Genomic DNA, 13,542 nt, shown 5'->3' with positions numbered 1-13,542 from the left:
CACTGATTTCTACTTCTGACTGAGTTGTCATATTAGAATTACAACACATTTTTTTACAACATATATTGCCACAATATGAAAAATAAATACTTCTTGAGTTTTAAACTCAAAACAACAATTATTAAATAAATAATTATTCCTCATAGTACATGTCTCATTTTACCTTTCCTTGACCACTGACACAAATGAAGCTCAATAAATATGTTAGGCAGTCTATTTACGTCTTCTTTCATAATCCTGCATCACACTCCTTTCATAAGCCACTGAGAACAAAGAGAAGGTAAAGGGTTTGTTAAGAGGATCACTGACACAGGTAAACAAAGTTCAAGGCATAGGAAATTTATTTTAAACTCATTACTTTATCCCTTGACTGAAGTATTTCTAAGAGTCTTATTTGTGTATCTTCTATTCGGGTCTCAGTCTTTATCGTGATTGACAGTGATCTATCCACAGAATTCTTGGTTATGTTGGTCATCCTTATAGACTTGATGCCCTCAAAGTATACTTCCACAATATATTGCAATATTGATTCTCCATAGCTTTCTCAAGCAGTGACAGACACCTTGGTGATTTACAGAAAAGATAGTGTTTAAAGTAAACAGGAATGGTAGGAGGATGAAAGCAAAATGCGGGGCTTTTATTCCAGGATATAGTCAACCAACTATATATAGGTCATGGGCCAAATCCAGTCCACCATCTTTTCTTGTAAATAACATTTTATTGGAACATGGGCACACCCATTCATTTATGTATTGTCTTTGCCTAAGTTAGTTAAGTGTTAGTTGCTCAGTTGTGCCTGACTCTGTGACCCTACACACTGTAGCCCACTAAGTTCCTCTGCCCATGGAGTTCTCCAGGCAAGAATATTGGAGAGGGTAGCCATTCCCTTCTCCAGGTGTCTTTGCCTACTTTAACATTAAAATGGCAGATCTGAGTAGTTCCTCCAGAGACTGCATGGTTCACACAGTCTAAAATATTTACCATCTGGCTGTTTACAGAAAAAGTTTGCTGATTTCTGGTATGTGGTGGTGGTGGTTTAGTTGTTAAGTTCTGTCTCATTCTTGTGACTTAATGAACTATACCCTGCCAGGCTCCTCTGCCCATGGGATTTCCCCAGCAAGAATACTGGAGTGGGTTGCCATTTTCTTTGCCAGGGGATTTTCCTGACCCAGACTTCCCTGGTGGCTCAGACGGTAAAGTGTCTGTCTACAATGTGGGAGACCTGGGTTCGATCCCTGGGTCAGGAAGTTCCCTGGAGAAGGAAATGAAAACCCACTCCAGTACTCTTGCTTAGAAAATCCCATGGACGGAGGAGCCTGGTGTCCTTGGGGTCACAAAGAGTTGGACACGACTGAGCGACTTCACTTTCTTTCTTTCCTGACCCAGGGATCGAACTCATGTTTCCTGCACTGGAGGCAGATTCTTTACCGATGCACCAGGATAGGGGTACCTAATAGTGTGAAGGTTTCTTCCTGTCCTCTGGATTCCTTCCAATGACAGACTGTCCATGAGACTAAAAACAATCTCATTGTCTGAAAGTAGGGTAATTGTATCATCTAAATACAACATAGTTTAACTTACCTCCTAGCACCCTAAGTGGCCTGTGGAACATTAATCACTGTTTCCAAAGGTATTTAACATATAGCCAGCAAGTAATTTAAGTACTTTGACTATGTGGAAAGAAAAAAGTACCAAATTACATTATTATATTAAACATAATTTCAAAGGGGTCTGTAGCCACAAAAGAATAAGGATCAGATTTTTGTGATAGATTTTGGACAAAATACTTATGTCCATTTTTCATTATTTTAGCTAATATTTTATACACTTAGATTTACATGATAAATGATTTTTAAAACTATTGCACTTTTAAAAATTCAGTATGCATGGATAAAATGCTGACTTTAAATAGAAAGAACTGTGAACGACATCAGGAATCATAGATGCCACTCTAACCAATTTTCTCATTGAGAAGGGTTTGCTGAAAGAGATGGTAGGTAAAGGCTCCAGTGTTGTCGCTTCCCTCCTTTACCACTGAGCAGATGCTCATTTGTATACAGTGTTCACTTAAGTGAGGTCAACAATAAGCTGAATGTTTTTAATAGTGTACATGTCAAACATGTACAAAGCTGGCAAGCATTCGTAACATAATTCTATTCCGCAGAGAAGGGAGGTGAATGCTAATGTAAACTGACCAAAGGCAGATTAGTGATCAAGCTGGAAAACAATGTCTTAACTGGAAGCGAAGTTCTCGCCTGCTCCTTGAACCCTCTAAAACCATAAATGTTTGTGTGTATGAGCTGATGAGGGTTTCCCTGGGAAGATGGTTTCTAGGCTTGTCAGATTGTCAAAGGTCCTTACCACAACAGGGTAAGGATCAGATGGCTGTAGGTGGCAGACACTATGATAACCTTGCCTCAACTAATTATATGCCAAAGTACCTGATTGGTTATAGATTACATGTTTGCCCATGTTTTCCTTTGACATTTTCTTAACTAAAATGAAGGAGCAAAGATTTAGTCATTGACTGTGATTCATATAATGATTCTATTTAATACTATCTATAATTATATTACCATTTTAAGTACCTTTAATAGCATCTAATTTGTTCCAAATTGCACACATCTATATTATTTGTAAAGTTAAGCATGTTCTGAAACCTGTGTCAGTTCTGAAAATGAAAAGTTGATGACTGGCATGGTTTCAAGAAAACCACAGGTATATAAGGGCTAGTGTTACACTTCTGATACATATAACGCCAATGTGGTTTAAACTTATATTCCATTTCTAAAAGGTGGAAGATAATACATAGCAATAAAACAATTTTAGTGTTTCATTATGTACATTCACAACTTCTTTAAAATTGAGAACCCTCCAAATTATTGATGAAGAAATACAAAAGTACTATCTAAAATTTCAAGGTAGAGAACCAATATATAGGCTAAAATACCTCATTTTTGCTAGACTTTTTCAGGTTAGTTAAGTCAGCACATCTTAGTTATAGATTTTCAGGAAACTGGTAATACTCTAAATGGGTAAGATGGGTGATGATTACTTTCTAATTAATTACATGATTAGTATTTTAATTCTAATTTCACTGAAGTTAAACAGAGAATTTGAATAGCTTTTCTATGAAAAATAACCTATTGATTATAAGGCCTGAATGAGCTTAACAAAATATCAGTCTCTAGGAAAAAGATACAGGGATTATTTAACCTTGAAAATACTATGATGAATGAGTTAAGAAATGAGTTTTCAGATCTATACAAGTGGCATTTACATACACTATAGAAACTAAAGAAAAGAAAGGAAATATGCAGCCTTTATATCAAGTGAAAGAGTTGTTCAGAATTAGAGAACTGTAGCACTCCTTCTCTTTAAGGGTTTTATAGCCAGGACTGATTAAAACCCTCTAGGATAATTTGATGGTTTCTCTTTTTAAGGCACTGGAATGGACTATGTTACTCTCCTAGTGTTAAACATTCATCAGGAGGTATAGAGTATGAGCTATTATAATTTCATAAAGAGCAAGTGATTTGTAAAAATGGATTTGTTTTTGTTTATTTCTGTGTTAGAAGACTGTCAGATTTAACCTTTTGTAAGACTTTCTAATTAGCTTGGTTTTAATCCCCCCCTCTTAGTTCAGTAAGGTAAAGTGTAGCTTATTGAACAGATATAAGAGAAAGGGTATTGGACTAGCCCAAAGATTCGGATTAGGTAGTGATTAAAAGGGGGAGACACTAGGAGTTTGAGAAAGATAGACTGCTGTAGTGGTATTAGCTCGCTCAATCAGCTATAAATCCATTCTTGGATTTATTTATTGCAGTTAGATTTTTTCAACATAAGTACTCATTTTAATTTTATTATTCCTGTTTAATAGTTTGAAAAGAATGCCTTGAGAAAGTAGCAGTAGATTTAAGATACTGTTTATGTCCAGTCATGGTTTTATACATACCAGAATTTAAAGCTCTTTTGCCCATTAGTCCAACAAAGGAATCTGTTTTATGCCCTGGAAAAATACATTTAGGGGTATTTTAATATGTATATATCTGAGGAAATAAACTGTTATAACTAGTACCAAGAAAAGCAAGCTTCCAAATATATGCCTATATAATAAATGCATAACTATTTCAAGTTTTGGTGAGCCTGAAGAAATAAAGACTCCTAGTAAGTCTTAGTAAATAAAATAATACAATGAAAGCACTTTTCTCAATTCTATATCTAAATATTAGCAAGTATACTTTATTCATATTCTATTTTATGTGTTTTATATAATGCTTTAAATATTGTGGCTATTTGAGCAAGCTTTGATTTTTAGGAAGTCAGCGTCACATATGTGTGATAGAAATATCTTCATATTACTGAATACGCTATATTTCTCAGGAAACTAAAGTTTAGTTAAATCAGAATCCTATACTTAATAAGTATAAATTTCTAAAGGTCATTATTTCTATTTTACTGGATTAAAAAAAATTTCCTTGGAAAAAGTAAGTTTTGATTTAATAGAGTACATTTATTTTCATCACATAGAATTGTGCTATATATAATTCCTTTGAAAGTAAAATCCTGAGAAAATAAATATGAAAATGTTTATTTATTTTCAAAGATGAAACCTTTGGAAAGGATGATTATTTTAACTCTAGTGGTAGAATATCTCTTGGTTTATACTACATTAGCTTGGTTTATACTACATGGCTGCTATCTTGGTGTGGCCTGCTCTGCCCTCGGTGAGCCAGCATCCAAGCTGGATTCCACCTTGGGCTAAGTGAGTGTGATTAAGATGGATCCCTGGGACTTTCTACAACTCTGGTTCCATTAACTAGGAGACTGCAATCTAATGACTACCAAGTGCCACAATTCTGCCATCTTTGCTGCCCTAAGAATGTTTCACTATGCTTGGAAAGACTGAGGTCTCCCATCCCATCATGGGATCACAAAACTATTGATACATTTCTGTCTTTACTTTAGTATGGATTCTCTACTCAGAAATTCACTTCATCTTCTTAACTGACTGCTGGATTACTCTAATAAATTATGTCAACATGGAATCCAACATAGTAAAATGAACCTGGAGATGCCTATAAATGCTTCAGTTTTTGTTTTTGCTTTTGTTTTTGCAGTGGAAGTGGCAGGGTGAAAATCAGGGAAGAGGAAGGGGTGATGGAGTTTTACCCCTAGGATTGAAATTCTTACCTAAAACTAACAATTTGTATGAATTAAAGGACTCCTCCCTCCTTCCCTTTTTCCCTCTTCTTTTTTCTTTCTTTAGCAGTTTAAAATAACAACAAATATTTATTATCTCAGTTTCTGTGGATCAGGAATTCAACAACAGTTTAACTGGGAGCTAAAGGATTTTTAATATAATGCATCTTTGTGGTAGGTATGATATGTTTAAACAACAGAACTTTAAACAATTATGTTCTGGATGTAATATGAGTATCCTCCATTCTTAAATCATGTAAATTAAAAATATCAAGTCCTACATTACAACAGAAAATTAGATATTATATAAAATGGAATTCAATATAATTTATATTTGCATTTGATAAATGTCAAAATAATTTGGAACTTACTTTTGTGAGAAAGCTGGCCATGTCCTATAGAAAGAAAGATAAAATTAGCAAACAATAGATTTGCTTAAAAGGAGCTACATTTTTAAAGAGAATTATAAAACAAATAGTTTTTTAAAATAATGCAACATTTCTCATTCATGTACTATCCTGAGAAATATAGCAGAACCATAAATGCTAACCAAATTATTAATAATAAAAGCAATGTTTTAGCAAAAGGAATACTTTTAATTGGTTTACATGGGCCACAGATTCAAACTGAGGTCTGTGAGACTTCTGAGGTCTGGTAATAACTGCCTGACCATACCACGTCTCTTGTTTTCTTATGAGACATGCATTCAAGGTCCATCACCTCTGATTCTCAGGAGAGAGCAAACACATCTCTTCAATTCAACAGGCATTATTAAGAATCTGTATTTGAGTCCACAAAAGGCTTTCTTCACACATGTGCATCCGCAATAGTAAAATAAAGATTTATAGAAATGTTTACCATAAAGGGCCTTTAACAGGGCCACTTGCTTTTCAATTGAGGAATCTGACAAGAGACAAATTGACGTTAACCACACATTCCACTGATGGTGTGATGAATTCAAGGAGATTACTCTTCTATCAGAAGACACTGGCAGCTGAATCTACTCTAACCCCAGTGAGCTAAAGTCAGTTTTCTACAAGCACTGAGAACCTACTGAGTACCCTGAGCCCTCCGGTTGCTTGTCAGTTTGGATCCTTGGGCAAGGAAGCACTTAGCTAAAAAGGTTGATTCCTGTTCTTGGTGGTTCAGATGGATCTCCCTCCCTCCGTGGGCACATGTGTGTTAGTGAGGTGAGGGCCAGAGTCGCGCCCCAGGAGATATACCCCTTTTAGAGTGGAAATCTCTGCTCATAGAGCAAGAGAGACTGGGTGCTCTGAGCACCAGCTAAGACCGTGAGTGGGAGTGTATGTGTGTGGGTTGCCCAGAGAGACAGAGAGGGACGACTGCCCATCTCACCAGCATCCCGTTTGCCCATCAATCCAAAGAACTGCTGAGGCTTGGGTCTCCGAGCGATTCTCTGCAGAAGATGCTCAAGGGGCTCAGGCATTTCCTCCTAGAGGACAAACACACGGATTATCGGGCCTGAAGGCAACCAGTTCGAGGCACTGGGAATTCGGAGTGCGTTCCAGCCTTGGGCAAATCCTGGCGGTGGGGCCAGGTCAGGATTAGAGAACCAGCTCCGAGGAGAGAGGAAGCCGAGCTTCCTCAAGCCTGGGCGCTCCCTCTCTCCACCCCTCCCCGCCCAGTTGGTGTCCTGCACCTCCGCCGCCTGCTAGCCCAGCCTTGCCGTTAGCGGGACGCGCAGTGCCTCCACGCCCTGAGAGCGCTTTCCGTTCCTTGCTCCCAGCACCCAGACCCTCACTCAGCAGCCTCTCAGCTACCGGACTTTGTCTCATCTCAAGCGCTGGCTGCGGCGACCTATCACCGCCCTAAATGCACACAGGTGTGTGTGGCGGGGGGAGGGGAGGGACTGGCCGGGGGTGGTAGGTAAGGTGACAGCGCTTTAGGAGCGACTAGCAGTGCATGGCTCTCAACTGTTCCTGCTGCATGTGGGTCCCTCGTGCAAACAGCCTGCGAGCAATCTAAAGGGAAACTTGCGGCTATGTCTTCAGGTCGGTAAAATAAAAGTCAAGGCCTGAAGTTAGCTTCCCACCCACCTGCGCCTCTCCAGGCCCCCAGCAACTGGCCACTTGCCCCTGCTTTTGCCTGCGTCGGACGCGCTCTCAGTCCCTGCCCAGCGTTTCCAAACTCCAGGCCCTTTTGCAGCGGGACTAGTCCCCGAAATCCGCGTTACCAGGGGATGAAACCTTGTGAGGTTTCCAGTCTTGTGAGGATCCTGGGATCCTTAGGGAGGGTATTATTCCTCCAGAGAGATCCTGAGACCCGACGATGGAGAGGAAACTTGGTTCTTGGTTGCAGGACCCAGGGGAATGACGTTCCTTTTACAAGCCCTCGCAGCTCGTCCCCACTGCCTCTGGTTGTGATCCCGGAGCCCGCTAGGCTAACTAGGGTGCTATCGCTGGGGGTGATGGTGGGATGGTGGTAAGTGACAGCTCCTAAACCCGTGAGGAAGGGCGCAGGCCATCTACGGAACGGGTCTCACCTTGATCTGGTCGCTGTCGGACCAGTCGGACCAATAATTGAGATCATCGTTGGCTCCGATTTCTTCTGCAGACAGTTGAGTGGAGACGAGAAAAATCACTGCCAAAGCCACGAGGATTTTCATGTTGGATTTCTGGGAAGAGTAGGGAGAAAAGGCAGAGGGGGAAAAAAGAATTTATGATCCCATAACAGAACTCAGGGCCGATTGAAACAAGACAACCCACCTAAAGGGCTAAAGTCCTGCATGTGCACGTTAGGAAAGACAAGCCCTAAAATCTCAAATTCCCTTCTTCCTAGACCCCAAATCCCCAGCTTCCAACCACCAATCCATACCTTCAAGCCAGGAGGCTGTGCGGGTGGAAGACAAGGAGGGATAAAGCTCTTGGGATACCCGTTTCCTCGCAGCCCCCCAGTTGTCCCCCGGCTGTTTCCCCGCTGTCCGCAGCAGCCGCCCATCCAGCCCTGCTAGACGCCTTCTCGGAGCGGTGCGCGGCGCGGAAAGCGCGCAGTTCAGCGCGCGGGCACTTACCGCAGCTGACCCGCCCGGGGGTTCCTCTGCTGGTCTGAGCACTCGCGGGGCGCTGCGCACTCTCGGTCGCAGCAGCGATGGAGGAGGTCAGCAGCGCGGTCTTTTGCCTGCTGGCTGCCGCGCGGTATTTATCCCAGGCTCGCCGAGTCTCGGGACCCACGTGACACGCTCCCCACGCGACTTTCTGCTCAATATTTAATTAACCGCCTCCTCTCCTTTCGCTTGCGTCTGATTGAGAGTTTCCGAGACGGTATTCCGTCGGTGCGCATAACATCTGGACCCAATTGGGTTCGAAATGACGCAATTATAGGAATATCGAGTTCTCGCCATCCAATACCCAGCGGCCTGTCTTCTTCCGTCTGCATATCTGACGCCCCCTCCCCTCTTTCTTCGGAACGAGGTTCCATGACACCTGAGATTACTCATCAGAGCAAAGTGACTCATTCTTCGGACTTGGGCAACTTTTTCGTGCCGTGAGAGGATAAGTTGCACTTCTAAGGATGGCCAAATAACTTCAGATATTAAAATATTGTCGGAAATCAGGCTAAGAAAGGAGAATTTCAAATGAGGGGGCGGGGCATTTTCCCCCTATTTCCGTCTGCAGAGTATCTTAAGTGTTTCCAAGATACAGCATCTTTCTGTGAGCAGAACAACCTTCTTTCAAATCAACTAGAATACTGGCATTTTTTTTTTTTCAGTACTAGAAAAAGACTTTCCAGTCCCATAGGATTTCAAAGGATGAAAGCAGATTTATTTTACGTTTTGGAGATGGGGGCATTTAAACGTGGCATTGAATGAAGAACTTTCATATTAGTGCCATTTTAGGATATCTTTTGTTCCAAGCTAGCTATAGTTACCTACGAGAAACCCCTAAGAGATGTACAGGCTCCTTCCTGTTTGTCACTAAAGGTCTCTTAAGATCCTTCATAGATTTCTTGTAACAAGTGTAGTGAAGATGTTAATTGGACAGTCATTATCAATACAAGGCTATTAGGCAAATAGCTTCTGTACAGATATAACAGGTTTTCATGAGCCCATGGTTTGCCTTGTAGACTAAATGACTGCTGTCTCTCGGATGGTGTTGTGTTCTCCCCTTTCCTTAGTAAATACTGTTTTCCAGTTGATTCTGATGTTCTTAGTATAGTGTATAAAGGAAATAATTTATTGCAACTGACTTAAAGCCACGATTTTTTCTCTATTATTTGTTGTTCTTTATTAAGTAACCCTGATGTTTGAATTTTTGTGTGTCTATCTCATTTCTTTATGCCTAGCCTCACAACAGGAGGCATTCTATTCTTTCTCTCTATAATTTTTTATATGGAAAATTATAAACTTGTACAAAAGTAGAGAATCATCCACTTGAAACAATTTGCAAGTTTCGCTTTGTATTTCCCCACAACTCAGATTATTTCAAAGCAAATCTCAGACATAATTTCAACTCTAAATATTTTGTCATGTCTATAGAAAGGACAAAAAAATAAAAGAACTATGCTATTATTCCACCTAAAAGCAACATAAAATAAAATAATTCTTTATATTAATGTCCAGTGTTCAAATAGTCCTCATTGTTTTATGGGTCCCTCCCCCATACACTTTACTACTTGAAATCAGAATTGTAACAACGTTTATAAATTGCAATTAGTTCGCATCTCTCTTAAATCTTCCCTAATCTAGAGTCCTCTCTGTATATATATTTTATAGATAAGAACTGCTCAGTATAGTGTCCTGAGTTTGGGAGTTTGCTGATTGCCTCCTAATGGTTTCTTTTAACTTGTTCCTCTGTTCTATTTCCAGTTAATTGGTATTTGTATCTAGAAGTTTAATGTCATCTTGGTTTGCTTTTTTTGACAAAGTTACTCTGCATGTGTTGTTAAGAAGCACATGATATCTGGTCGATTCTCCTTTTGAGAGTTAGCAGCTGTTGCTGACCATTTTGGATCCATTAACAGTAGTACTTTCAAAATAGTGTTACTATGATTTTCTCATTCATATTTTATTTATTATTCAACCTATTCCTTCCATATAAAATTTTCCCCAACAATTATGTAGTTACTCTAAGACATGGCTAATATAGGAAAGATAGGATAAGTGCTTGATTACTTCCTTTTACCAATTATTAAAATAATGAGTTGGTAAATTAATACATTCAAATATGGCCCTCCCCCTCCAAATTTAGTATAATTATGACTTCATTTATTTAAACACAATTGAAGTATTTTCATTCTTCAAAGAAAAATAGAAGGCCTCCTTTTTTTTATTTTTAAAAATTTATTTATTTTAATTGGAGGCTAATTACTTCACAATGTCATAGTGGTTTTTGCCATACATTGACATGAATCACCCATGGGTGTACATGTGTCCCCCATCCTGAACCCCCTCCCACCTCCCTCCCCATCCCATCCCTCAGGGTTGTCCCAGTGGACTGGCTTTGAGTGCCCTGTTTCAAGCATGGACCTTGGACCTCTGTTTCACATAAGGTAATATATATGTTTCAATGCTATTCTCTCAAATCATCCCACCCTCGCCTTCTCCCACAGAGTCCAAAATTCTGTTCTTTGTATCTATGTCTCTTTTGCTGTCTCACAAATAGGGTCATCCTTCTAAATTCTGTATATATGTATTAATATACTGTATAGCTGTTTTTCTTTCTGAGTTACTTCACTCTGTACAATAGGCTCCAGTTTCATCCACCTCATTAGAACTGATTCAAATTCATTCTTTTTAATAGCTGAGTAATATTCCATTGTGTATATTATACCACAGCTTTCTTATCCATTCATCTGCCAATGGACATCTAGGTTGCTTCCATGTCCTGGTTATTGTAAACAGTGCTGCAATGAACACTGGGGTACATGTGTATCTTTCAGTTCTGGCTTCCTTGGTATGTATGCCCAGCAGTAGGATTGCTGGGTCATATGGGAGTTCTATTTCCAGTTTTTTAAGAAATCTCCACACTGTTCTCCATAGCGGCTGTACTAGTTTGCATTCCCACTAACAGTGTAAGAGGGTTCCCTTTTCTCCACACTGTTTCCAGCATTTATTGCTTGAAGATTTTTTGATAGCCATTCTGACTGGTGTACCTCATTGTAGTTTTGATTTGTATTTCTCTGATAATGAGTGATGTTAAGCATCTTCATGTGTTTGTTAGCCATCTGTATGCCTTCTTTGGAGAAATGCCTATTTAGTTCTTTGACCCATTTTTTTGACTTGGTCATTTATTTTTCTGGAATTGAGCTGCGTGAGCTGCTTGTTTATTTTTGAGATTAATTCTTTGTCAGTTGCTTCATTTGCTATTATTTTTTCCCATTCTGAAGGCTGTCTTTTCACCTTGCTTATAGTTTCCTTCATTGTGCAAAAGCTTTTAAGTTTAATTAGGTCTCATTTGTTTATTTTGTTCTTATTTCCAGTATTCTGGGAGGTGGGTCATAGAGGATCCTGCTGTGATTTATGTCGGAGAGAGTTTTGCCTATGTTTTTCTCTAGGAATTTTATGGTTTCTGGTCTTACATTTAGATCTTTAATCCATTTTGAGTTTATTTTTGTGTATGATGTTAGAAAGTGTTCTAGTTTCATTCTTTTACAAGTGGTTGACCAGTATTCCCAGCACCACTTGTTAAAGAGATTGTCTTTTCTCCATTGTATATTCTTGCCTCCTTTGTCAAAGACAGGGTGTCCATAGGTGTGTGGATTTATCTCTGGGCTTTCTATTTTGTTCCATTGATCTATATTTCTGTCTTTCTGCCAGGAACATACTGTCTTGGTGACTGTAGCTTTGTAGTATAGTCTGAAGTCAGGCAGGTGGATTCCCCCAGTTCCATTCTTCTTTCTCAAAATTGCTTTGACTATTCGAGGTTTTTTGTATTTCCATACAAACTGTGAAATTATTTGTTCTAGTTCTTGATAGGGATTGCATTGAATGTATTGATTGCTTTTGGTAGTATACCCATTTTGACTATATTGATTCTTCCAATCCATGAACATGGTATATTTCTCCATCTATTTGTGTCATCTTTGATTTCTTTCATCAGTGTTTTATAGTTTTCTATATATAGGTCTTTTGTTTCTTTAGGTAGATTTATTCCTAAGTATTTTATTCTTTTCATTGCAATGGTGAATGGAATTGCTTCCTTAATTTCTCTGCTTTCTCATTGTTAGTGTATAGGAATGTAAGGGAGTTCTGTGTATTAATTTTATATCCTGAAATTTTGCTATATTCTTTGATTAGCTCTAGTAATTTTCTGGTGGTGTCTTTAGGATTTTCTATGTAGAGGACCATGTCATCTGCAAACAGTGTGAGTTTTACTTCTTCTTTTCCCATCTGGATTCCTTTTATTTCTTTTTCTTCTCTGATTGCTGTTGCTAAACCTTCCAAAACTATGTTGAATAGTAGTTGTGAGAGTGGGCACCCTTGTCTTGTTGCTGACTTTAGGGGGAAAGCTTTCTATTTTTCTCCATTGAGGATGTTAACTGTGTGTTTATCATATATGGCTTTTATTATGTTGAGGTATGTTCCTTCTATGCCTGCTTTCTGTAGAGTTTTTTTTTTTAAATCATAAATGAGTGTTGAATTTTGTCAAGGACTTTCTCTGCATCTATTGAGATAATCACATGGATTTTATCTTTCAATTTGTTAATGTGGTGTATCACATTGATTGATTTCTGAATATTGAAGAATCCTTGCATCCCTGGGATAAAGCCCGCTTGGTCATGATATATGATCTTTTTAATATGCTGTTGGATTCTGTTTGCTAGAGTTTGTTGAGGATTTTTATATCAATGTTCATCAGTGATATTGGCCTGTAGTTTTCTTTTTTTGTGGTATCTTTGTCTGGTTTTGGTATTGTGGTGATTGTGGCCTCATAGAATGAGTTTGGCAGTTTACCTGTGACTTTCTGGAAGAGCTTGATAGAGTTTGATAGGATAGGTGTTAGCTCCTCTCTACATTTTTGGTAGAACTCACCTGTGAATCCATCTGGTCTGGGGCTTTTGTTTGTTGGAAGATTTTTGATTACAGTTTCGATTTCCATGCTTGTGATGGGTTGATTAAGATTTTCTGTTTCTTCCTGGTTCAGTTTTGGAAGGTTATACTTTTCTAAGAATTCATCCATTTCTTCCAAGTTGTCCATTTTACTGTGATATAGTTGCTGATAGTAGTCCCTTATGATCTTTTGTATTTCTGTGTCATCTGTTGTGATTTTGCCATTTTCATTTCTAATTTGGTTGATTTGACTCTTCTCCCTGTTTTTCTTGATGAGTCTGGCTAATAGTTTGTCTGTTTTATTTATCTTCTCAAAGAACCAGCTTTTAGTT

General features: G+C 38.9%; 1 protein-coding gene across 4 annotated transcripts; it reads right to left on the bottom strand.

Moving 5' to 3' along the window:
- Positions 1 to 213: 213 nt before the first annotated feature.
- TAC1 (tachykinin precursor 1) lies at positions 214 to 7,828 on the bottom strand. 4 transcript variants are annotated; one of them, XM_068972964.1, is made up of 6 exons: positions 7,706 to 7,828; positions 6,559 to 6,655; positions 6,061 to 6,105; positions 5,574 to 5,597; positions 3,956 to 4,009; positions 214 to 263 (listed from the first exon to the last, which is right to left on the bottom strand). In XM_068972964.1, the coding sequence occupies exons 1-6, from the start codon at positions 7,826 to 7,828 to the stop codon at positions 214 to 216; spliced, it is 393 nt and encodes a 130-aa protein (XP_068829065.1). The 4 variants fall into 4 exon arrangements, with proteins under 4 accessions (XP_068829065.1, XP_068829067.1, XP_068829066.1 ...); XM_068972966.1 differs by lacking the exon at positions 3,956 to 4,009; XM_068972965.1 differs by lacking the exon at positions 6,061 to 6,105.
- Between the last annotated feature and the right edge of the window lie 5,714 nt (positions 7,829 to 13,542).

Source organism: Capricornis sumatraensis, chromosome 5, assembly GCF_032405125.1.
Source record: "Capricornis sumatraensis isolate serow.1 chromosome 5, serow.2, whole genome shotgun sequence".
Taxonomy (NCBI): Eukaryota; Metazoa; Chordata; class Mammalia; order Artiodactyla; family Bovidae; genus Capricornis; species Capricornis sumatraensis.
The sequence above is the reverse complement of the archived record's forward strand: the minus strand, read 5'-3'. Positions and strand labels throughout refer to the sequence as shown.